Source organism: Penicillium nucicola, assembly GCF_028828085.1.
Source record: "Penicillium nucicola strain IBT 29836 chromosome Unknown utg000010l, whole genome shotgun sequence".
NCBI lineage: Eukaryota > Fungi > Ascomycota > Eurotiomycetes > Eurotiales > Aspergillaceae > Penicillium > Penicillium nucicola.
The window spans coordinates 714,099-736,266 of record NW_026643134.1 but is presented as its reverse complement, the minus strand read 5'-3'; the positions used below and the strand labels follow the sequence as shown (position 1 = coordinate 736,266).

The 22,168-nt window shown below is 46.9% G+C and overlaps 9 protein-coding genes across 9 annotated transcripts; 7 read left to right on the top strand and 2 right to left on the bottom strand.

The window, feature by feature from the left end:
- Window positions 1-425: 425 nt before the first annotated feature.
- On the top strand, window positions 426-1,458 carry N7511_008812 (glycoside hydrolase family 43 protein; the record flags this gene model as incomplete). Its single annotated transcript, XM_057131189.1, has 2 exons — window positions 426-774; window positions 833-1,458. 2 exons carry the CDS (start codon window positions 426-428, stop codon window positions 1,456-1,458), a joined length of 975 nt encoding a protein of 324 aa, XP_056979177.1.
- Window positions 1,459-3,021: 1,563 nt separating this feature from the next.
- On the top strand, window positions 3,022-3,996 carry N7511_008811 (GNAT family N-acetyltransferase; the record flags this gene model as incomplete). The annotated part of the gene is made up of 1 exon (XM_057131188.1): window positions 3,022-3,996. The coding sequence occupies one exon, from the start codon at window positions 3,022-3,024 to the stop codon at window positions 3,994-3,996; it is 975 nt and encodes a 324-aa protein (XP_056979176.1).
- A 2,928-nt stretch (window positions 3,997-6,924) lies between these two features.
- On the top strand, window positions 6,925-7,308 carry N7511_008810 (antibiotic biosynthesis monooxygenase family protein; the record flags this gene model as incomplete). The annotated part of the gene is made up of 1 exon (XM_057131187.1): window positions 6,925-7,308. The coding sequence occupies one exon, from the start codon at window positions 6,925-6,927 to the stop codon at window positions 7,306-7,308; it is 384 nt and encodes a 127-aa protein (XP_056979175.1).
- A 515-nt stretch (window positions 7,309-7,823) lies between these two features.
- On the bottom strand, window positions 7,824-8,875 carry N7511_008809 (uncharacterized protein; the record flags this gene model as incomplete). The annotated part of the gene is made up of 5 exons (XM_057131186.1): window positions 7,824-8,224; window positions 8,280-8,363; window positions 8,403-8,486; window positions 8,544-8,620; window positions 8,676-8,875. 5 exons carry the CDS (start codon window positions 8,873-8,875, stop codon window positions 7,824-7,826), a joined length of 846 nt encoding a protein of 281 aa, XP_056979174.1.
- A 993-nt stretch (window positions 8,876-9,868) lies between these two features.
- On the top strand, window positions 9,869-12,246 carry N7511_008808 (fungal specific transcription factor domain-containing protein; the record flags this gene model as incomplete). The annotated part of the gene is made up of 4 exons (XM_057131185.1): window positions 9,869-9,875; window positions 10,783-10,913; window positions 10,977-11,240; window positions 11,296-12,246. The coding sequence occupies 4 exons, from the start codon at window positions 9,869-9,871 to the stop codon at window positions 12,244-12,246; spliced, it is 1,353 nt and encodes a 450-aa protein (XP_056979173.1).
- Window positions 12,247-12,694: 448 nt separating this feature from the next.
- On the top strand, window positions 12,695-14,843 carry N7511_008807 (sugar porter family MFS transporter; the record flags this gene model as incomplete). Its single annotated transcript, XM_057131184.1, has 10 exons — window positions 12,695-12,752; window positions 12,805-12,880; window positions 12,942-12,987; window positions 13,055-13,565; window positions 13,620-13,874; window positions 13,922-13,965; window positions 14,019-14,116; window positions 14,175-14,347; window positions 14,405-14,499; window positions 14,547-14,843. 10 exons carry the CDS (start codon window positions 12,695-12,697, stop codon window positions 14,841-14,843), a joined length of 1,653 nt encoding a protein of 550 aa, XP_056979172.1.
- A 181-nt stretch (window positions 14,844-15,024) lies between these two features.
- N7511_008806 (TMEM53 family protein) lies at window positions 15,025-15,942 on the top strand (the record flags this gene model as incomplete). Its single annotated transcript, XM_057131183.1, has 1 exon — window positions 15,025-15,942. One exon carries the CDS (start codon window positions 15,025-15,027, stop codon window positions 15,940-15,942), a length of 918 nt encoding a protein of 305 aa, XP_056979171.1.
- Window positions 15,943-16,981: 1,039 nt separating this feature from the next.
- N7511_008805 (alpha-keto acid decarboxylase family protein) lies at window positions 16,982-18,903 on the top strand (the record flags this gene model as incomplete). Its single annotated transcript, XM_057131182.1, has 2 exons — window positions 16,982-16,996; window positions 17,059-18,903. 2 exons carry the CDS (start codon window positions 16,982-16,984, stop codon window positions 18,901-18,903), a joined length of 1,860 nt encoding a protein of 619 aa, XP_056979170.1.
- A 719-nt stretch (window positions 18,904-19,622) lies between these two features.
- On the bottom strand, window positions 19,623-21,364 carry N7511_008804 (FAD-binding oxidoreductase; the record flags this gene model as incomplete). The annotated part of the gene is made up of 5 exons (XM_057131181.1): window positions 19,623-19,698; window positions 19,750-19,823; window positions 19,873-20,957; window positions 21,012-21,204; window positions 21,266-21,364. 5 exons carry the CDS (start codon window positions 21,362-21,364, stop codon window positions 19,623-19,625), a joined length of 1,527 nt encoding a protein of 508 aa, XP_056979169.1.
- Between the last annotated feature and the right edge of the window lie 804 nt (window positions 21,365-22,168).

Below are 22,168 nucleotides of genomic sequence, written 5' to 3'. Positions count from 1 at the left end.
AGAAGCCACAAACACGCCAGTAGTGGGGCTCAGGCGGCCCAATTTAGGAAATTGGTCTCTTTGCAGAGAATGTCGGTTATTGTTGCCTGTTCCTATATAATGTTAACTAATGAGAAAGATCTTGAACGGTTTAGGTTCGTCCCGAAGCGGCTCGGACATGGATCGGTCCACGGGTGTTCGAAGCACTAAGAATTGCCGAGCTGAGGATCCGTTCTACAGTTTCTGGATTTCTTCAGCTACTGAGAGTTGTGGCGTTTATGCAAAAGCGGCATCTCCCAAGAACCGGATGAAGCCAAGCCCCCCCGCCGGGGTCCCTGGGACCTGAAGCCACTATCAATTTTTCCGTCTTGGTAGGACTATATATCACAGCTTAGGAAGTCATGGAAAATCATATCTCAGTATTAGATTGAGGAACAGCGCTCAAAATGATTCTGAATATTTGGTCCTTCCTCGGGTTACTTGCGTTCTGCAGTCAGGCTTTGGCATGGACTAACCCGATCCGAAACCCCGGCGGAGCAGACCCTTTTGTTGTGTATACGGGCGGATATTACTATCTTCTCACTACCACATGGAGCGACGTCGAAATTGCGCGTTCGACGACTGTCGCAGGTCTCGAAACTGCGACCAAGAAAGTGGTATACACTACAACTGATACATCACACTGCTGCAATGTGTGGGCTCCGGAGGTACACTACCTGGGAGGCAAGTGGTACATTTACTATACGGCGGGAGAAAGTACAGATCTCGATGGACAGCGGCTCCATGTTCTCACTGGTAAATTGCCCCATTTCACGTTAGTGGTCAATGTAAACACGTTGCTAACAAGGATCAGGCGGAGCTACTCCTTGGGATACCTACACTTATAGTGCACAATTGACAACCGAGTGGTCCATCGATGCCTCAGTCCTCCGATTCAATGATTACGGAAACTATCTCATGTTTTCCTGTTTCCACGGCGTGACCTATCAATCAATCTGTCTTCAAAAATTAGGATCAGACTATATCTCATTGACCGGCAGCATCTATGTGATCTCACAACCCGATCAAACATGGGAGAAGAACGGCACCCCCGTTAACGAAGGACCCGTTGCACTGTACTTTGGCGGCAAGACTTATATCACCTACTCCGCATCCTATTGCTGGACGGCCAATTACTGCCTGGGCACTTTGGAGTGGGATGGCAGCAGCACTCCAACGTCAGCAAGTGCGTGGACGAAGAGTAGTAAATGTGTACTCTCCTCGGCCAATGGAAACTATGGAACTGGCCACAACTCGTTCTTTTCCAGTCCGGATGGCTCGCAGACTTGGATTGCGTACCATGCTACCACTACTAGCACTGGCGCGTGTGACGATAGTCGGTATACTATGTTTCAATTACTGGGAACGCATAGTGACGGCAGTCCGAACTTTGGGACTCCAGTCGCTTGGACGCACGCTTATAGTGAACCGAGTTCTTGAGGAGGAGGTTGGAAGATGACGTGAACTTACGTGAACCTACGTTCAGATTGGGTCTTTTACTTGATGATTGTGTTTGATGGTAGTGGTTTTGAATAGGTATATGTTTCTTTTCGAACAGAATTTTGTTCTTGTAGCAAGGGAACGGTCAAGAAATGTAGCTTATATATTTCTATCAAATAACCACACAAGTGTTCGATTATGACGAAGATTACCCAGGCACGGAATTTCTTCTCGAATTCGAACTGGGCCAATTTAGAGTTTGCAGTGAGAGTTTGATGCTGCTTACTTGAGAGTTGCATCTGTTGAAAGACAATATGAGCGAGTATTTGACTCTGCTTTTGGATCCTTACTCAAATTCATGGATTGAAATACTGATAGCCCGTCTGATATGCATTTAAACAGTGAAGGTGTTACTCAATACGCAATAACACGCTAACAGGGAGCATTCCTCTCTGGAAAGTCACACCATTTATTCCGATTACAAAGGCTCGGACAGGTATAAGGCTTCAGGTCCGTTCCGCCTGCAACTTTAGGCGCCGTCTTATTTGGCCGTTAGACTTTGAGTAGTCTGCTCAACTCAAACATGCCTGATGAGGTAAAGAGAATGGGAAAGAAAGAAATTCCCATGACGCGTGCTTGTCTCGGCATAGAGAGGAATGGGCAAAGGGGAACGATCTTCCGGGAGATCCTAAACTAACGTCCTGCCAAGCTTGCTTCGCCCCGGTTTCATGCTTTGTTAGTCTTCAACTCTGTTTGTTATGGATCTCTCTTTGATCCCCTGGATTCATACCAATCGGAAGTGGGAAATCATACACAGCTTTCAATGATTGATTTACTGGACGGTTTCCACAGCTGATCGTCAAGGTGTATGTGCAGTCCTGTAGGGTTTGCCTCGTCTGCGCGATAATATGCATTCATGATAGATCGTGTGAGCTTCATGTGCATGCTTAGGCTGTGCTGATGCAATTCGATCATCTTAGACATCATCGGCCAAGAATTGACATAGCAGAAACCGGAATAGCATCCATGATTACGACGTGGCGGTGGGATTGAGTTCCGAGTCTAGCCAGCGATTTGATGCATGACGATCGAACCTTGAAAGATCAGAAGATCAGGATTAGCCACAAGGGTCTGACGAGCCGATCATCTCAGCCGCTGATGAGCGTCAATGGCTTCGCACTCGTATTCGTCACCATCCTTGATTGGCATTTGATCTGAGACATCTTATAGCAAGAAACTATACCCTCCTAGGGGCTTGACCCCACCGACGCGGCCCAGTAGACAGTCGGGATCTGCTCTTCCCCAGAGAATCTGGATGCCATATTAGCTGACCACGTACGCGATCATCCATGTGTCTCTCGTCAGGAATGCAGGAGACAGGGAGACGGCTAATGCATGGGATACGTCGTGAAGCACAATTGAAATTCATAAATCAGCTTTTCTCCGAGCGTTTGGGAGATCAGATTAAGAGTCATTCTTTCCACAGTATCCCCCTAACTATTTTTCAATCACTCTCGTCTCCAATATTTCAATCCGAGTCTTTAAGAAGACATTACCATCATCATGTTGGTGGCACACTCTACCACCACTCCCGTCCTCTACTCGGAGAGCAGGAAACATACAGCATCTGCTTCTACTCCGGCGCCTGCTCCATCAGCCATGGCAGCTCGCCTGTTCAACAAGCTCGATACCGTCTATCAAATTGAGGAAGCCCACATCCTCCATCTCTCTAGACAGGTTGAAACCGGCATGCAGCTATTCCCGGAGGAGAACATCAGACTGCATACTGTTGCTGGCGGTGGTGTGTCTGCTCTCACAACTCCTCAACTCGGCAAGCAACTGAACCGCACCCTTGGCCTAGGCATGAAGGGCATGGTCACCGAAAGAGATCTCTCTAATATTGAAGCCTTGCACGATGAGGCAAACCTGACACCCACTATCCTGCTCTGCCCATATGCCGATCAAAGTGTGCTCCAAGCACTTGCCATGCGTAGCTATGTCGTCGATGGCTTCCTCAACATCTATGCTCGCTCTCTGCATGAAATTCACGTGGACTTTGATCCAACCATGGAACCACCTGCCGAACTGCCCTTTGGATCTAACATGCTTGTCTGTCGAGCTCCGGCCAATGAAACCGGCATGGGTGCCTTTGTCCACGCCTCAGTCGCTGGTTTCAAGGATGATGGCCGGCCAGACGAAGTGCTTCGCAGTCTAGCGGAAACAGCAGCTCTAAGATCCGACACAAACCTCTACTTCGGCAAGATTGATGGTCAAATCGCTGGATGTGGTGCTATGGCACTCATGGAGACAGAGTACGGTCGTGTCGCACATCTTTACATCGATAGCACAACGCCAGATTTTCGTGGCCGTGGTGTCCAGCAAGCACTGATCCGAGCTCGTCTCATCGACGCAAAGCGCCTGGGTTATGATTTTGCCACTATCCATGCCCGCCCTGGTATTGGCACAGGCCGCAATGCCGAGAAGGAAGGGTTTGGTCTCGCATTTACCAAGCCCATCCTGACCAAGAAATCCATGTAAGGGACCCTTGGCCGTTTCCCCACTTGTTTACGTTTTGTCATTGCATTCTGTACCCATAATTTAGAGGTCCGTTCGCCAGAAAGGGGTTTGGTACCTCGCTCTTCATTTTCAGGCGTTTCATATTTTGGTCTAGAACAAACACCCGAACGTTCGTTTTCTTTCTCGGGGTTGAGTAAATATTTGGCTTTGGATATCTTTTGAAATCAATGATCCGGTATATCGGTCGATCAATCAATCAAAGTCTAATTAAACTGCTGCAGCTTTGTTAGTATCGTAATAGCTATGCAGACGCTTCAATTCAGTTGAAGAAAGAAATAATCCGAACGCCTGATGATACCGTACAGAGAACGAGTCAGTCCCCGAAGCGAAAAAAGGTTACTATCTCCATATATAAACCATTTCCATAACCCAGAACATGAGAGAAACCCAGTTTTGTCCGGCACTGGGTACAAGAATAGTGCGCAGAAAGCACTATCTACCTTTTCTCTATCCTGAATCCTTGTATCTTTGTCAGGACCACCTCCCTAACTGGGCCAGTTAGGGGACTTAACGAAAGGTTCCTACTGTAGCCAAAAAACAGGAACTAAGCCAGTTAACGACATAGTTCTTGTCCTTAAGGAGGTGCCTTGAGTGTAGCAGATGACCTGCTTACTTAATGGTTGAGAATAGATGAAGAAAGAACAATAACAGCATTATCCATAGTCCAAGAATAATTCTTGAAGAGAAAAAAAAGCATAAAGGAAGACAATGCTCATTCTGAGGCTCTGTAATTTATTATATTTAAAACTTCGGGAATGTTTTTCGCCGACGCTGACTGACGTTCATTCCCGGCAAACCGTTACACTCCTCTAACTAAGTGCTGACCCTCCCCGTTGGGGAAAAAAGCTTACAAAACCGCGCAAGGTAAAGCTAAGAGCATACAGGAGAACTTTCTTGCTTTGCGTGAGATTTCGGAGAGCGCAGATTATGACGGCCAATCCACGTCTTATTAACCTGCTGGGGCCTAATTAGCATCGTCATAAATGAAATGCAATACACTGAATACTTGGAACATGATATCTAACTCTCTATACCCCCTCTCTCTCGGTACTCCCTATAATCCTCTTCAATCTTCGCATATAAAAGCATATTGTTGTGCGTTGCTAAATGATCACTTCGGCAAAGCGGTCATTGTCGGTGCCAATCCCAGGCCTCATATTCTACTTATTAATGAAGGACATCTGAAGTGTTTTTTTCAATGATTACTTGTAAAGCGTACGTCAAACCTGCACGCACAGCATGAAACAAAATCAGTCCCAGGCCGTCGATCAATATTCTCAGTCCATTTTCAAACCCGAAACACTCCTGCAAGACGCAAATGCAAGCCACGCAGATTAGAAAGGTCGAGCTTTGATGTATGATTTAAGCTGTTGATCTTTACTGGTGGCGATGTACACTGCATTTAAGCAATTATTTGCACCTAAATCCACACAATCGTGCCAACGGGTGTAGATCAAGGACCCTGAGTTTACCCTAGATTTGATATTCCTGCGCTACACTCGTCACAGAATGTGATGATCAATCTAGTGCCTTGGCGAATTCCACCGGAAGAACTATCGATCCATGCTCGGGTCAACGGTCCGCCGTTTGGGAGATCCTTGACTGACATCATCCCAGGCGGTAGAACCGCTCCAGGAAGGGGGCTGTAGCTTAAAGTTCTTGGGCTTGAATATGATCCTTCACATGAACAGAAGCAAAAGCATGCGTACTCCATTACGGTAAGCACGCAATCTAATTTCTCTTTACGAAAATGTTCCATATCCACGAGCTGCTTTAAAACCCGACTTAACCAAGGTATCTGGATAGCTATCTGAATCATGTGCAATCACCTATATACGGTTTTGTATGCTCTACTTTCCTCAACGAAGTTTAGGCTTAGGGGGATTCAGTGCCGATAATTGCTATAATAAACAGTGGTCCAAACATCTTGACACCGACAGTTGATGATCTGCGAAACAGACCCACATGGAATATCCCTTGCTGAACTTTATCAATCACAATATGAACAGTAACCTTCACATGTACAGTACGGTACAATACGGTTCATGTGCTGGGTAGAACACCACATAGCGAAGTTGTTACAGGCCCACCAATCAGATACCTCCGCTACATTATGAGACAAATCGCCGATTCTGCTCTTTCCATCCCACCGCTTACCGTTTTCTATATTCTGCCGTGTATTTCATCTTGGTATTCATCATGTGAATGAATGGGCATTATGTTACTAAAGGGTCCAAGTGGCATTTAAGAGCTTTTGAAATTATCACAATTTGTTCAGGGGCAAATCACCTTTGTTATGTAAGTTTGACCAGGAAAGTGAAGCCTACTGTGGTTATCCTCGGGGTAAGTTGTTTTATATTAAGAAGTATAGTATCTGTATAAAGAAGCAAGTTAATTGACAATGAACATGATCCTCTTGTTCTATATGTATAGCCTCATGTTTCCTTCTGAATAAATAATGAACCATTTCCCGTCTGAATTACAGTAATTTTCAGGCCTGTAGAAAGTACTCGGAACCCTACAACAGCCCGAAAGCCCGAAGAACCGAGCATACGCTCGACCCGTGGATACAATCCCGACTCCCCCATCCGCCTAATGGCTTTGCACGGTTCAGTAGCGCAGATCACAAGAGAAACAATTAAGAATAGGTGAATCTCTCGGTGTTGACAAGCTCCGCAAAAGCCGCGGCTTGAGATCCCCCTCTGCCAGTCATGGCAGCCACAATGGTCTGCGTATAAATAAAGTAAACCTGAGCCTCTCATGTTTTTCTTTTTATCTAGCCTCGTGCTCAAGAAATAATCAAAGGTATTACTTCACGTTTTGTTGTATCAAACCAAGCTCTTCTCTAACTACATGACTTAGAAAGCTATCAATCCTCTTCATCACAAAATGGCGCCTATTCATAAACCTCTCGATCCCTCTACTACCTTCGATACCATGCTTTCCACCAGCCCGCCGGTTGGGCCCGTCGTACTCTTGAATATTATTTCCCTTCCTCCCGGAGCCGACAAGGAATCCTTCCTAGAGACTTGGCGCTGTGCCAGCGAGGTTCTCAAGAAAGCGCCTGGTTATATTTCTACCCAACTGCACCATGCTCTCGGACACGGCAACTTCATTGTCAATTATGCCATTTGGGAGGACAATGAGACCTTGAAGAATGGCTTAGCATTGCCTGAATTCCGAACAATCTGCAAAGATTTCCCGGATGGCACTGTGTTCCGTGCGGCCGTCCTGAAGAAGGCTTCGATTAAAGATGTATGCGTTGGCGCATGATTACACCAAATCAATGGAAAAGACTCTCGCACATGAAGTACTACCTCTCTAAGAATGTATGTTGAGCAAGGATATTGGTAAGCGACGAATGCCGGGTGGAAGAACGATTTCCTTGAGCGGAATAGCTTGTCGCCTCCCACCAGTTAGGCTTATAGAGCGAGACAAATGTATATTACAATGGCGAGCATGGAACTTCAATTTTAGAAATACTAAACAGGGTCTGTCCACGCTTAGTCTACTGCTGGTGTTTTTCAGACTTGGCTCATAGAGCTGCCACATCAGTTCTCGGCGATGCTCTCGTGGGTTTTTTCTCTAAATGCGATATTGGATTTCGTTGATTGCTTATAGCATAAGTTCCTCCTACTGTAGCTCATGAGCTTGGATAACCCTTTGTTTACCTAGAGACTTACCTAAAAGAATCTCTCGCATCAAGCTTTATAAGGTAATAATAATTCAACTTCAACTTACTGCAACAAAAAATTAACTTAACTTAACCCGTGAGGCTTCTTCCCCATCTAAGGTAAGACATATCCTCCGTCAATAATCACATCACTTCCAGTCATGTAAGTAGAAGCATCGCTAGCCAGATACAAATATAATCCCTTGATCTCTTTGACATGGCCTTGTCTTCCCAGTGCCGACATACGGTAAGCCTCGTGGACAGTCTCGGGACTCGCACCCATCTTGGTGTCGAAGAAGCCTGGCGAAACGATATTCACCCGCGCAAATTCCCGCCATTCACGAGCCAATGATTTTCCAAAGTGGGTTACATATGCCTTGGTTGCGTTGTAGACCGGCTGATCAGTTGGCGCATTGACGATATGTCCACTCATGCTCGAGGTAATGATCAGATTGCCAGAGCCCTGGCGTTTAAACACTTCGCCGGCATATTTTGCGCAATAAACAATTCCATCGACTATTTACGAGTTAGCAAATCCGTTTGGCACTAGTAATAGAGGGGGTAATCGCACCATTCACCGACATCTGCTTTCGATATTCGTCCAGGCTTTGTTCTAGAATAGGCTTGGAGATCGCCATTCCTTCTTGTGTATTAGCTAGACCATTCATTGAGAATATCTTCGATATAAACTCACCGGCATTGGCGACAAACACATCTAACTTGCCAAAGTCTTTTACAAGCTTGGCGATGGTTTCCGAGACTTGATCAGAGTCCGAAACTGCAGATCGACGTTAGACATACAATCCTTGGTTATTGGAACATCAGGATTACTCACCATCAACCTTATACGCAGAAGCCTTGATGCCATGCTGTTTCTCTAATTCCTGGGCCTTCTCGATGGCGACGTCATTTCTGCAACATTGTCAACAACTTCCAAAATGAGATCATCGAGTGGGCCATGACATACGAATTATACCAAAGGGCAACCTGCGCACCTGCTTCGGCCATAGCCTGCGCAATTGCATGGCCAAGTCCATCCGCAGCGCCAGTGACAGCAACCACTTTGCCCTTCATCTGAAACTGTTCCATGACATTTGACGGAGTGTCTGGGAAAGGCCGCGGGAAGCCTGGACGGGCTGTCGCGCAATCTTCGAGTGACATAGACATTTTGGCTAAGTTTAGTTTTATCCGTGCGGTAGAATTATATGATGAGATAGGATGCTATATCTGGGGGTCGCTCTTCTTTATATTGCTTCTTACTCGCAACCGACGTAACTACTGTAACTTGACCCACCATCGGTGCAGTGTTGGCCGAGGCGTGCTGTATGGAGCCATGTCAGGGTCTGTTGATTTTGGGCTTAAGAGCGGAACATACGTCCCATGATGAATTACTTCGTCTAATTTCTGTTTCATCTTGCTAGAAACTGAAAGGTCCGGCGATGAGTTTGCCAAATCATTTTGTGAGCTTCCTTAGGTCTTTGAGTGCGGGGAACTCCGTCGGCGCCCTATGCTCCGACATATTAAAACTTGACAGATCGACAATTGAAAGAGGAACCTTGGTGAAGCAGTTGTGAGGACCAAATCGAAGGCCTCAATTCGATATGAAATAGCTTGTATAGAGCTAGTGGATTTTGTATCAGAACACAATGCGGTAGGCGAATTCTCGGTGCTCCTCATACATTTATACATCAGCCAACACGAATCACAATCGTGATTATGTGCATCCAACGACCATCCCACGGCTTTTTCTCATAAAATTCTATATACGAAACCAAAACGATCTCATTCAGCAAGTTTGAAGTATAAAAATTGCCTTAAAGTTCATAGTTTCACAGAGCAAGTGCTTGGTCTTCCCCGCGCCATTGTTCGGAGTATCAAATACCCGAGGTAATCGTCATCGGACGACTGTAGACCGATGAATCGAACCCTTGAACAGCATTCACGTATTCGCAAATTGTATTAACGGAGAAGATTACATGTGCAGTTTCCAATTGCCGTTACGCTAACTACTACGTGGTACGCCTGATCGCAGGCTGATCGTCGGGGCTCTCCGTTATGCCCAAGTTCAAGCCTGCAGGGTCCGGGTCTCACGATCTTCGAGCGGTAAATGATCCGAATGATTCAACCTGTACTATTAAACTGACAAACACAGTGTACTGAATGCCGAGTGAGTGTCAGGGCTTATTTTTAACATGCTTAGCTGCTAACCGCAAGAAAAAGAAACGCAAAAGCAAGGTACTGCCAAGTTAAACACCTCTGCACTGTGCCTCCATGTTGACAAATCCAAGTGCTCCGGTATATCACCCTGTTCATATTGCACGCGAGCAAATAAGCGCTGTGTTTTGGGACCGCCACCGTCACGCACCCCGTTAACGAGAAAGTACGTCATTTGTTAATATCAATCCTGGCGCTACTGACACGGTTTAGAAACCTGGACGCTGTAGAACTTCGATGTGCAGGGCTGGTATCGTTAGTGCAGCAGTTGGATCCCGATATTGATATTGAATCACTATTGGAGACGATCCTTAGGAATCCCGATCAAGCATTCCAAGTATCCGTTGAAAGATCTCGTGGCTTACATTCTGACCTGGAAAACACCACTGTATCCGATCAAACTGAATGGAATGAGAGCTCTCTAGTGTCTCCATCACAACCCCAAGATGTACCACTAGATGGAATGGCAACACTGCCAAGCAGAAGGGCCGAATCTGGATACCTTGGTGGGTCGAAATTGTGCCCCTTGAGAAATATCGCTGACTGGGCGCCAGGAAATAGTTCAGGGTCTCACATCTTGAGGACTATTTCTGATCTGCTACCGGTAAAAAGTCTTAGGTCACGAGAGAAGCAACAGGCGCAATCGTCACCCGCAGACACAAATTACACTGGCAGCCCGTCAATGCCTGTTAACCTCGCTGATACAACCACAGTAAATAGTCTGATTGATGCATACTTCAAATGGTACAATCCATCATACCCAATCTTACATGAGAAAACCTTCAGAGAAGAATATGAACATCGACACCAAATTCACCCTCGGTCAAGCTGGCATTCGATATTCTTTCTTGTGTTGGCAGTTGGCCACTGGACTATCACGGAGGACTCCGAGGCGGAGCAATCAAGATATTATACTGCGGCTCGCTCGCACATGTCAATGCGCATGCTGGAGTCTGGCAATCTCCTGACCGTTCAAGCTTTTTTATTGATGGTGTGTTTGGAGATCATCTCGGACTATGGCCTGAATTGACTATTCTCGCTAACACATGCGTAGGGCAACTATCTTCAAAAGAGAGATAGACCAAATACCGGGTATAACTTCATCGGCATCGCATATCGGATGGCACTTGGTCTTGGGCTTCATCGAGAGCCACCTGGAGGAATGACTCCTTCCGAGCCGTTTTCCAATGAACGCAGACGAGTGATATGGTGGATTGCTTATTGCTTTGACAGTGGCTTCAGCTTCACAACAGGTCGGCCAATTATGGTATCGGACTCCTTTATTGAGACTAAGCTCCCACGAAACATAGATGACTCTGTAAGTGTGTGCAGCTATGTAGCCATTCCGTGAATGATACCAACATTAGTTATAGGCATGCACATTGGATGGGGGCATACCTGATTCGACCGGTAACCCTACTACCTACTCTGCACTTATTGCACAATCTCGGATGGCATCGATTGGGAATGTTGTTTTCAGTGAAATAATATCCCCCTCAACACAAACTCTCGTGGATCTGAGAACATCGCGCTCTATTGACAACCAACTCAAAGCCTGGAAACTCTCGCTCCCTTCTTATTTTACAGCTCACGGTGTCCCAGAATGGTTCCGTGGTCCACGTGCAATCGTATTATGGAAAGAGGAGAACATTCGATTACTGCTGTGGTGGAGTAGCAAGCGGATGTGTACGTCACCGTCTGATCATGAAGAGGCACAGAATATGTGCAACTTCACTGCAGTGGAGACCATCCAAGATATATCGAACTTTTGTCGTGAGAATTCCGAGATTCTTCACACTGGTGTCAGCTGGTATGCTACATACTACCTCTTCCAAGCCGCAGTGGTTCTAAGCATCCACCACCTTCGTCCAACTGAATCTATAAACCGAAATTTGGATAATATTGGTGCGGAGCTTTGGTCTTCTTCGATTAATAGATCTCGTGAATGCTTGAATGCCTTGAGCCGAACCAATACGGCTGCAATGCGGTGTTTGGAAGTTCTTGAAAGAATTAGCGAGCAACCTCAGTCGGGTCCGCATCTCCCATGCTTGGTCTCAACCTCGCAGGTCAATTGCCCATCAGACATTGTACAACAGGAAGCCATAGCCAGGGATGTGGATGTTCCCGCCCCAATGCTAGCGGTTGACCCTACACTTCAAATGCTTTTTGAGGACACTTCTTGGGACAAGGACCTTTTCCACGACCTCAATGGCTTTCCTAGCACGGGCGAGGGAGAAGCATTCGACTATTTACCACCCAGTACAGAGCCTGGGTGGCTCAAATTCTCAGACCCAGCTGGACATGGTTCGAATTCCACCGCATAACCAAATCCCATGTTAGGAATACATAAATATTTTAATTTGGTACATCTCTTAGTGACTCGAACAAGCCGTTATACTGATACTATATCAGTTAGCAACGATTAAAGTGTCTAGCACCATTTATCAAGTGTATACTGTTTAGCAGTAGAACGCCTCACATGCTGCCATTATTACCGTACTGTAAGTGTAATTATCGCGTAAGTCAGGCCCCAGGCTTGCAGTGCCCCGATATGCAGGACATTCTGATATTCATCGGCCAAGAGTGCGCCGGAACTAAGATCATCTATCGGCCTGTCTAAAGCCTGGGAAATTACCCCGCACCCCGGACTTCCATGTAATGGCTGAAGTTTAATCTGTTTGTATCTATAAATCCATGCAATATGCAACTACTCTTGTCCTTTCATTCCTCGGACTACTGCCTTTTCTTTGGAGTACATACCATCAGAACAAGATGGCTGCTATCGATACCCCTTCAATCAGGGCACAAGATGTCGCGTACGGCCCATCAGGTGTGTTGAATTCGGAAAAATCACCATTCAAGTTAGGCTTATTGAATTATAGGTATCAAGGGGCTTGTTAAAAGTCCTTTCCTTCTTTCACAAGCGTTGTTCTCCAGCATTGGAGGATTACTTTACGGGTAGGCTAAATAGTATATTCTCTGGTTAGCTGCGCTATGTTCTAACAAAGTAGTATTCAAGATACGACCAAGGTGTCATATCAGGCGTCCTTGTGACAACCAGCTTTGTGAGACTTCCTGTCTCTTCGCTCAATTTCCCAAATCTTCAACTTTACTTACCCTCCATTTTCTCAGGGCAAAGAGTTTCCCATGATTGCAAATAACGCAGGGCTTCAAGGATGGATGGTCTCGGTTCTAACACTAGGTGCAATGTTCGGCGCCTTCTTGAATGGCCCCATCGCCGACCGATTCTCTCGACGCTGGTCTATCCTATATGCTAACATAATCTTTCTGATCGGATCCGCAATTCAAGCCGGATCCGTGAATATACCGATGATCTTCATTGGTCGTTTCATTACAGGCGCGGCAATTGGAATGCTGTCCATGGTAATCCCGCTATATCTGAGTGAGATATCACCCCCAGAACTACGAGGTAGTCTTGTTTCGTTACAGCAATTGGCTATCTCGGGTGGCATTATGATTGCATTTTGGCTTGACTATGGGACCCAGTTTATTGGTGGCACAGGGGATGGTCAGTCAGAGGCTGCCTGGCGGTTACCTTTGGCTTTGCAATGCGTGCCTTCATTGCTCTTGGCGGGGGGCACTTTTATGTTACCTTACAGCCCACGCTGGCTGATGAAAGCCGGTATGCTATATCAGTAGCACGTCTTTTCCTTCAAACAGCTGACAAACTAGTTAGATCGCGAAGACGAAGCACGGAATGTCCTCTGCAGACTTCGTCGCGTCCCAGAATCTGATTCCCGAATTCGTCTCGAGCTTTTGGAAATCAAGGCAGCTACCATATTTGAACAAGAGACGAGAGCGGCGAAATATCCAAATAGCAAGGGGAAATTGCAAGTGGCCATGCGCGAATACAAGGATCTGTTTGTTCTCCGTCACCTTAATCGGCGCCTTTTCATTGCCTGCATGCTTCAATTTATTCAGCAATTTACAGGTACGTGAAACCTTTTCTCTGGAGGATCAGACATCTAATATCAACAGGAATTAATGCTGTCATATACTACGCGCCAACAATGTTTAAATCGGTACCTTGCCCCGACAGTGGAAGTCAATTCTATGAGTTGCTGATTCCTTCTAGATTGGCCTGAGTGGAAACTCGGTCAACCTCCTCGCGACTGGTGTTGTAGGTATTATCCTCTTTCTATGTACTATTCCTACGGTTCTGTGGATTGATAGGTACGTCTCCAGTCGTATAATCCAATGTATACCCCACAACTAATGCATTTGGTTTCAGATGGGGACGTCGCAATATCCTGCTTCTGGGGGCGGCGTGGATGGCTACATCTCAGCTGATTGTTGGCACTCTATATGCCGTATACCGAGACCGTTGGGAATCAAATACCAGCGCAGGATGGGCTGCAGCTGTTTTCATTTGGGTCTATATTGCCAATTTCTCATACAGCATCGGTAAGTTGCTTGTCGGATCAACTTTGAGATACGCAGTTTACGAATGACATACTGTAGGATGCATCAATTGGATTATGCCTTCCGAGATATTTCCGCCGGGTGTTCGTTCCAAGGGCGTCAGTATCGCTATTGCGACCAATTGGTTGACGAACGTAAGTCTCATAAGCATATGTCCTGGCGTATTAATGACCTCGTTCAGTTCATCGTCGCTTTGATCACGCCCCGGATGCTGGAATCCATCACATTCGGCACGTTCTATTTCTTCCTGGCATTTTGTATCATCCTTTTCGTGTGGGTTATGTTCTTTGTCCCTGAAACCAAAGGGGTGCCGATCGAGGACATGGACAAGATATTTGGCGGAAATCAAGGCCAGGCAGATTTAGCGCGAATGACGGAAATTCGAAATAGACTGCATACTGTCTCTGCAGAAGAGAGGGATCTGGCTCAGGCTAAGGAGGCGGACGTGGACTATGCCACCGTGGAAGAACAGGAGTGAACAACCGAGCTGCCGAGGCGTCAAGGCACATAAATAAGCCACTAGATAGCCTGAAACATTTAACTAGTTAACTAAGAGAAGTTAGACTCGGATAAATATCTCCCTAGACGCCCTCGCGCTGACAGCTGACACCGCTCTTAGCGTCAGATCAACACTCCCCCGCTCCAATCTGCTATCCACCATGGCATCAAGCAAGTCGGATTTCGAGTCTTTGCAGCTCGTGAGCGAGAATATTTATCTGTATGAGCCCCAGGAAAGTGTAGAGGGTCAGCTTGCAGGCGACGGGAGTTCGGCGCCTTCAATAATCATCATCTGCACCTGGAATGGCGGTGCAACGCCGCGACGAATCAATAAATACATCGCTCAATACCGCCAAATATACCCGGGAACAATCATCCTTGTTATTACAACAACTGTTCCCAACACAGCCTTCTGGCCTCTGCGCGTGGTGCGTTCGCGCCTGCAACCAACCTGTGAGGTCATTCAACGGATACTCGCAAAATCAACCAACCCCAAGGTTTTGCTCCATTTATTTTCCCATGGTGGTGGCAGCATGGCTGCTCAACTGGCATTGTCCATGCAAGAAGGTGCCGACAAAGGCGCACTATTCCTCTCCAGTCTGCGCGGTGTGATCTTCGACTGCTGCCCTGGACACGATAGCTTCCAGCAGACATATGGAGCTGCCAAACTATCGATGGGAACAGATGTGCTATCTCAAATTTTCACAAAGACAATGCTCTACCCATCCATTGCTGTGATAAGCAAGCTCCAGAGCTCGGGTGTGCTGCGCTCCGTGCAAGACATACGTGGAGTGCTGCATGATCCATCGACATTTGGAGCTCAAGTGAGGAGACTGTATATCTATACGAAGGAGGATACCATGGTTGGATGGGCGGATGTACAGAAGCATATTGAGGAGGCCCGAAGTCGTGGCTACCCTGTCGATCAGGTTCTCTTTGAGCATGGCACCCACTGCAGTTTGATAATGGAGGATTCGACGCGGTACTGGTCAGCTGTACAGAGGTTCTGGAACGGTGAACACGCTGCAGACCCTGGTTTGTCCAATGTCGATGAAGTCAAGGTTCGCAGTCGCCTGTGAATGTTTGTTCTACTGTATCTTCTACTGCATTATTGTCCATATCAAGACAAGATCGTCCGTCAAACTTCAGTGCATATATCAACCCTTCCAGATATCTGACATAGGGGCCAATGGTATATGTTCGATCTTAGGATCTTCAAAGTCCGCGCAATTTGCTCCTAGTTACAGGACTGGTCAAGGTTTCCATTTGCAAGAATTGTAATCAGTCACAGCAAATTTCTACAATGACGCGCATTGCGCTTTTCAACTGTAGAAGGCTCCTCTACTTGTACTCACGTTTGAGGCCGAAAATATTATCGAGACCTCAAGAGAGGACACAAAAGAGACTCAACAACAGTTCATCAAATTGCTTGCTTTGAGACTTCAGTCGGAACATGTTAATGCTTGAGACGTCATCCACATGCATGATTACTTGTTATATCGACGGGCTCCATACTCACCACCTTCATGGTTTGAGAATACTGCGTAGTATGACAACATAAGAAAATATCCGGTCATTTAGAGCATTGAAGCCCATTTATTGGTCATACATCACTCACGCAAGGGCCAAGCGCGATAGCCACCAACGTGCTGAAAGGAATTTTTCCATTCACTGTCAAGCAATCAATAGAAGTATCAACCCCAATTGGTGACTTTCTTCAATCATGAGATAAGAGGCTACTTACTTGGCAGTCGAAGATCAAGTTTTGTGACGCATGTAGTCTCTTCTGGACTTGTCAAGGGGGGTGGTTGGGTGACACAAGCGACGATCTTCACTGTTGTGCACAATTCTCCTCCTCGCAATTCTTGCACGCCTCATCGGACATACTTGCATGAAGTATGTTGATAAAAGAAGCAGCAGAGATGATTCAAACAAATCTTATTGATTGGCTGTGTGGAGTTATCCCCGTCACAATGGAATAAAGAATCAGAGAGAAATTTAGTGGACAGGAGTACTATAAAAGCTGCTCGGAGGACGGCTTGCAGGAGTAACGAAATATTCCAAACCTCCTGGAAACTTCATAAACCATTTTCCTCATAAATTTCGATCTGATTCATCATGCATCTTGCGGAAGTATATAGTTCTCAGCCTGGTTTGATACGCCGTTTGTTAACAACTATATTCTTACCCTCTAGTATCTATTCAAACGAATCCACCAACTGGGGATCGAATCCATTTTTGGGGTTCCCGGCGATTTCAATTTAAGGTCCCTGGACTATATTGATCCGTGTGGGCTTAACTGGATTGGCAATGTCAATGAATTGAATGCTGGTGGGCAAGTCCGGTTCATCAAGCTGCTGAGTGCCCAAGCTGACAACATCATCATAATAGGATATGCAGCCGATGGCTACGCACGCATCAGAGGGATTGCAGCGATTGCAACCACCTTGGGCGTGGGCGAGCTCTCCGCTATCAATGCCATAGCCGGCTCAAGCGCCGAGCTTGTCCCTATTATCCACATCGTTGGTTACCCGTCAACAACAGTCATGGAGAAGGGAGCTTGGCTACATCATACATTGGCAGATGGGGATTTTGAACGATTTGCTCGTATGAGCGAGGAGCTCTCAAGCGCCGTGGTTATTCTGAAAGACAAGTCAACTGCATCGAGACTTATTGACGAGACAATTATAACGTGTTACCGCTCCAGCAAACCGGTCTATATTGGTTTCCCCGTCGATATCGTTGAGGCAGAAGTAGATCCATCCCCCCTTGACACTCCCCTGGTGCTCGAAGAACCTGCATCTCACCCTATTGCCGTTGAGGAAAATGCTGTCAACAGGATTCTGGACCGAATTCTAACTGCCCAGAGCCCCATCATAATTGTTGACTGCTTGGGCGGGAAGCCACAGGTCTTGAAATCCACTAGGTCTTTTGTTGAGCATTCGGGCCTGCCTTGCTTCATTACGCCGATGGCCAAGGGCATTGTGGATGAGAGCTTGGTCAACTTTTGCGGTATCTACGCAGATAAGGTCTCAGAGCCTGGTTTGCTAGAGCAAGTCCAACTGAGTGATCTGATTCTGGTGATTGGGCCACGTCCAACGGATATCAATACGGCAGGCTTCAAAACAGACATGGCTCATATCGAGACGATCAAACTTGGTCGGGATACAGTCGAAATGTCAGACCAAAAGTTTGAAAATCTCAGAATGAAAGGTATTCTTGAGAAGCTCAGCGATGCCTTCGATGACCGCATGTCGAGGTCGAACTCATCGGCATCATCCGCTCCACGCAGCATCTGCCACTTGTCTGACAGAAATTCACTCTCCTCTGTTTCCACGTCACCTCAAAAGAGCGTCACTGCGGATACGGCATTCAGTTCCCAAGGCACTATTTTTAACAAGTCACCTCCCATAACTCAGGAATGGGTTTGGCAACGGATCAGCACTTGGCTACAGGAAGACGATATTATAGCGGCAGACATTGGAACTTCTCTCTTTGGCACTGCCTGGGCCAGATATCCACGAGGAGCAGTCCTTTTGTCTCAATTTCTCTGGTGTTCCATCGGGTATGCCGTTGGCGCGGCAATTGGGGCTGCCATAGCCGCCCGCGATGACGAGAAAAAGTCCGAGGCTTCTTGCCGTCGCACCATTCTTTTCACTGGAGATGGTAGTCTCCAAATGACAGCGCAAGAAATTAGCACTATGGTCCGCCACAACCTCCCAGTAATTATCTTTGTCGTCAACAATGAAGGCTTTACCATCGAGCGTGAGATCCACGGCCGTGAGCAGGGGTATAATGATGTTCAACCTTGGGACTACAAGCTACTCCCATCTCTCTTCCAAGCTAAACCTGAAGCCGCACGCACCTATGATGTTCGCGCTCAGGCTGATTTGGACATGGTCCTTGCCGATCCTGAGCTTGGTCCTGCTGTGAAGTTTGACGATAATAGTCCAGCACCGTTGAGATTGGTTGAACTACACATCAGGAGAGATGACGTCCCCGAGTCGCTTCATGGTATGATTAATGCACTCACGAAGTAGAAGTGACTTGACACGCTTCAGCATTAGTTATGTGATAACTCTTGTAGTGGGGGAATTGCTTACTGCATGAAGTTAACGGCGGGGGCCTCCGGGGGTCTACGGATGATTCAGCATTTACGATGTTATTTAAGACCTCTCTACGCATTGAGAACAATATAGACACAATCTTTTTCTTCAAATACTCCTATGTGCTCTCCTTTCCTCCAGCCCTACCTGACCTCTTGTTAGGATTTGCCCACGCTCCCATTGCCAGTATCGACCTGTCTGCTCGATCAGACTGCCATCGCAACGTCCCCACTTCACTATATAGACTTATAGTAAACTGCACTGATACTGTTCAAGAGCATGCAGAGACCATCAACAATAGGAAGTAACGTTTTAGACTCGTTCAAAGCTCCATTGCAGGTAAGAAATCGTCTTCCAATAACAGAGAATCTAAGAAACTTGACAGGCAGACCTTCATACGATCTGATTAATATATCCAGAGCCCCAACATGGGTAAAAGGAGGTAGAAAAAAGGAGGCCAACCTCAAACAGCAATCAAGCGTCAAATTATTGACTAGGTGAAACACATAGAGAGGTTTGATACTCAACATCACTGTGATTAGATCATAATCCCCGCTGTAGCGCTTTGCGTGGGTCAATGCCGACCAATGGTAAACTAAGCCACGCTAAAAGGAAAGAGACAACAAGAGAGAAAGAAAACTGATCGAGGCTGACTATTCCAATTGATTGGCCGGAATAGCTTTAGAGCCGTCTGGAAGAGCAAATACTTTGCCTGGATTCAAGATCCATCTATGAGATGTCAGTATGTGCACATGTGAAAGAAAATGCTCCGTTGCTCACTTTGGATCCAGTGCTTGTTTCAGCTGCTTCATTACCTCGATCGTGTCGCCCCCCAACTCTTCAACCAAGTAAGCCTGTGTACCGGATTAGCCTCTATCTTCTAGCAGACGATAATCAACCCACCATCTTCCCCATCCCAATAGCATGCTCTCCAGAGACCGTGCCATCCATCTCTAAAGCTCGGCGCACCATTTTGTACGCCGCATCTTTCACTGCAGCCTTCTGTGCCACATTCTGAGGATCATACATCATCGCCTCGTGGAAATTACCGTCGCCAACATGCCCGACAATACTGGCAAAGACCCCAAGGCTCTCTGCATCCTTTTTGGAGAGCTCGATAATTTCTGCCAGGCGAGAAATGGGAACAGCCACATCAGTGGACCAAAGTCCATGACCTTCCGGCTTGATAGACGTCATTGTCCAAAGTGCTTCCTTTCTTGCTGCCCATAGGTCTGTCTCCTCCCGCTTGCTTCTCGCGAAATAGGATTTCCCCGGGTTGCAAGTCTTGATCAAGCTCTCAAGCTGAGAGATATCCGCCTGAACACCCTGCTGCGTAGGGCCTGAGAACTTTAGGAAGAGTGTGGGCAGCTCGTCCAAGTTCTTCATTCGCACCGACTCGCTCCCATGTCGGTTGACGACTTGCATCTGAACATCATCCATCAGCTCCAGCGCGGCCAGCTGCAGACCAGAGCGGATCACCTTGGTCGCTGCAGATGCTGCGTCCTTGATGGTGGGAAATGATACGACAGCAACACCAGTCTCTTTGGGTACCACGGCCAGCTTCAAGGTAATCTCGGTGATAATTCCAAGCGTTCCCTCGGCGCCAACAAAGAGTGAGGTTAAATTATACCCAGCGGACGTCTTCCGGGGCCTTCTCCTCGTTTTAATGATTTTGCCGTCAGCAAGTACGACGGTCACGTTAAGAACCCAGTCCTTCATGGTACCATAGCGGAACGCATTGGTGCCACTGCAGTTGGTGGAAACCATTCCGCCGATTGTGGCGGTCGGGGAGGGATCCAGTGGGAGAAAAAGGCCCTCAGCTTGTAGGCTTTGATTCAAGTCAACCCAATTGACTCCAGGCTGCACGACTACATCCATGTCATCTGGATGAGTCGCAATGATATTGTTCATGTGTGTGAAGTCTACCACAATTCCACTGTGTGGTGATGAGAAGCTGCCTTCGATAGATGACCCAGCACCGAAAGCCACTTCAATGAGTCAGATTGGTCTTTGCTGATTCAAAACATAATCGGATAACTAACCCACTGGAACACTGTGCTTGTTGCAGATAGTCGCAATTTTGGACACGTCTTCGGTAGACCTAGGATAGACAATGGCCACCGCTCGTCCCGCTGAGTTTGTGCAAGCCCAGTCTGAAAAGCCGTGTATCTCGATGTCCTCATTATCATAGCTCACTGAGTCCTCTCCTAGTATGTCTGCAATTTCATTTGCGGCCTAAATATCTTCGCAGTCAGCAAGGGGCCTACGAAGCGGTTCGTTTGTAAGCTAGACTTACTGATAGCATGACCGCCTTCTGGGGGTACTGGGCAGGCCTGAGACCATCGGATAGTGGAGAGACAGATGACTGTATAGCAAGGCCATATCCAGCCACCATAGAAAGAACAGCCGTTAGCCCCAGGAGGGGGAACACTGATCTCGTCGACTTGGCTGACTCGCTGGAGTAAGCTCTTGACAAGGCTCTAAGTTGCCTCTGTCTCGGCAAATGACTGCCAGAACACTGTCGTAACAGAGCCTGTAAGCGTGCAGCTTTAGGCATTGTGCTGAACATTGTACCCTTCGAGTTGCGTGTCCCCTGAATTACGAGCTGATATGGCGACCACCAGGAACAACAGTAGTCAGGTAGGGCTTAAACACGAGTGTTGTCACGCAGCTCGGTTCAAATGACAATCTACCTCTGCTGCTCTGTGGCGCTTTAAAGGATAGAACGAGCAATACTAAGGGCGTTGGTTCAGCAGATCGGTTCCCGTGCCGCTAGGTGGGTCTCATCTCAGAGCTTTGGGCCAATTGGAATTGAAGACAGGCCCCCTTTACTATAGTAGCAGTTCGCCAGCAGTGCTCTTGTGCAATGGAGATGCGGGACACGACAAGAGAAATCAGAATAGGTCTCCAAGAAAAGGATGTACCTTTTTGATTAGAAGAGCGCAGTACCATAAATGCAAGGCGGATTAGGTGGACTTATCAACTCTATAGCACCCACTACCCCGTATTCTGTGCCGGAAACCGATCAGTTTATAAGACACGGAAAATGATACATAAGTTATATGGCAGGTCGGTTGTACTGTCAAGTTGACGACCCCGACGATCTGAAGAGTTCAGTTCAAACAGATTCGCTAGATGAGTTGGTCACCCCAAAGATCTTCCAAAGGCGAACCTGCGCTGCTGTCGCCGACTTACTAGG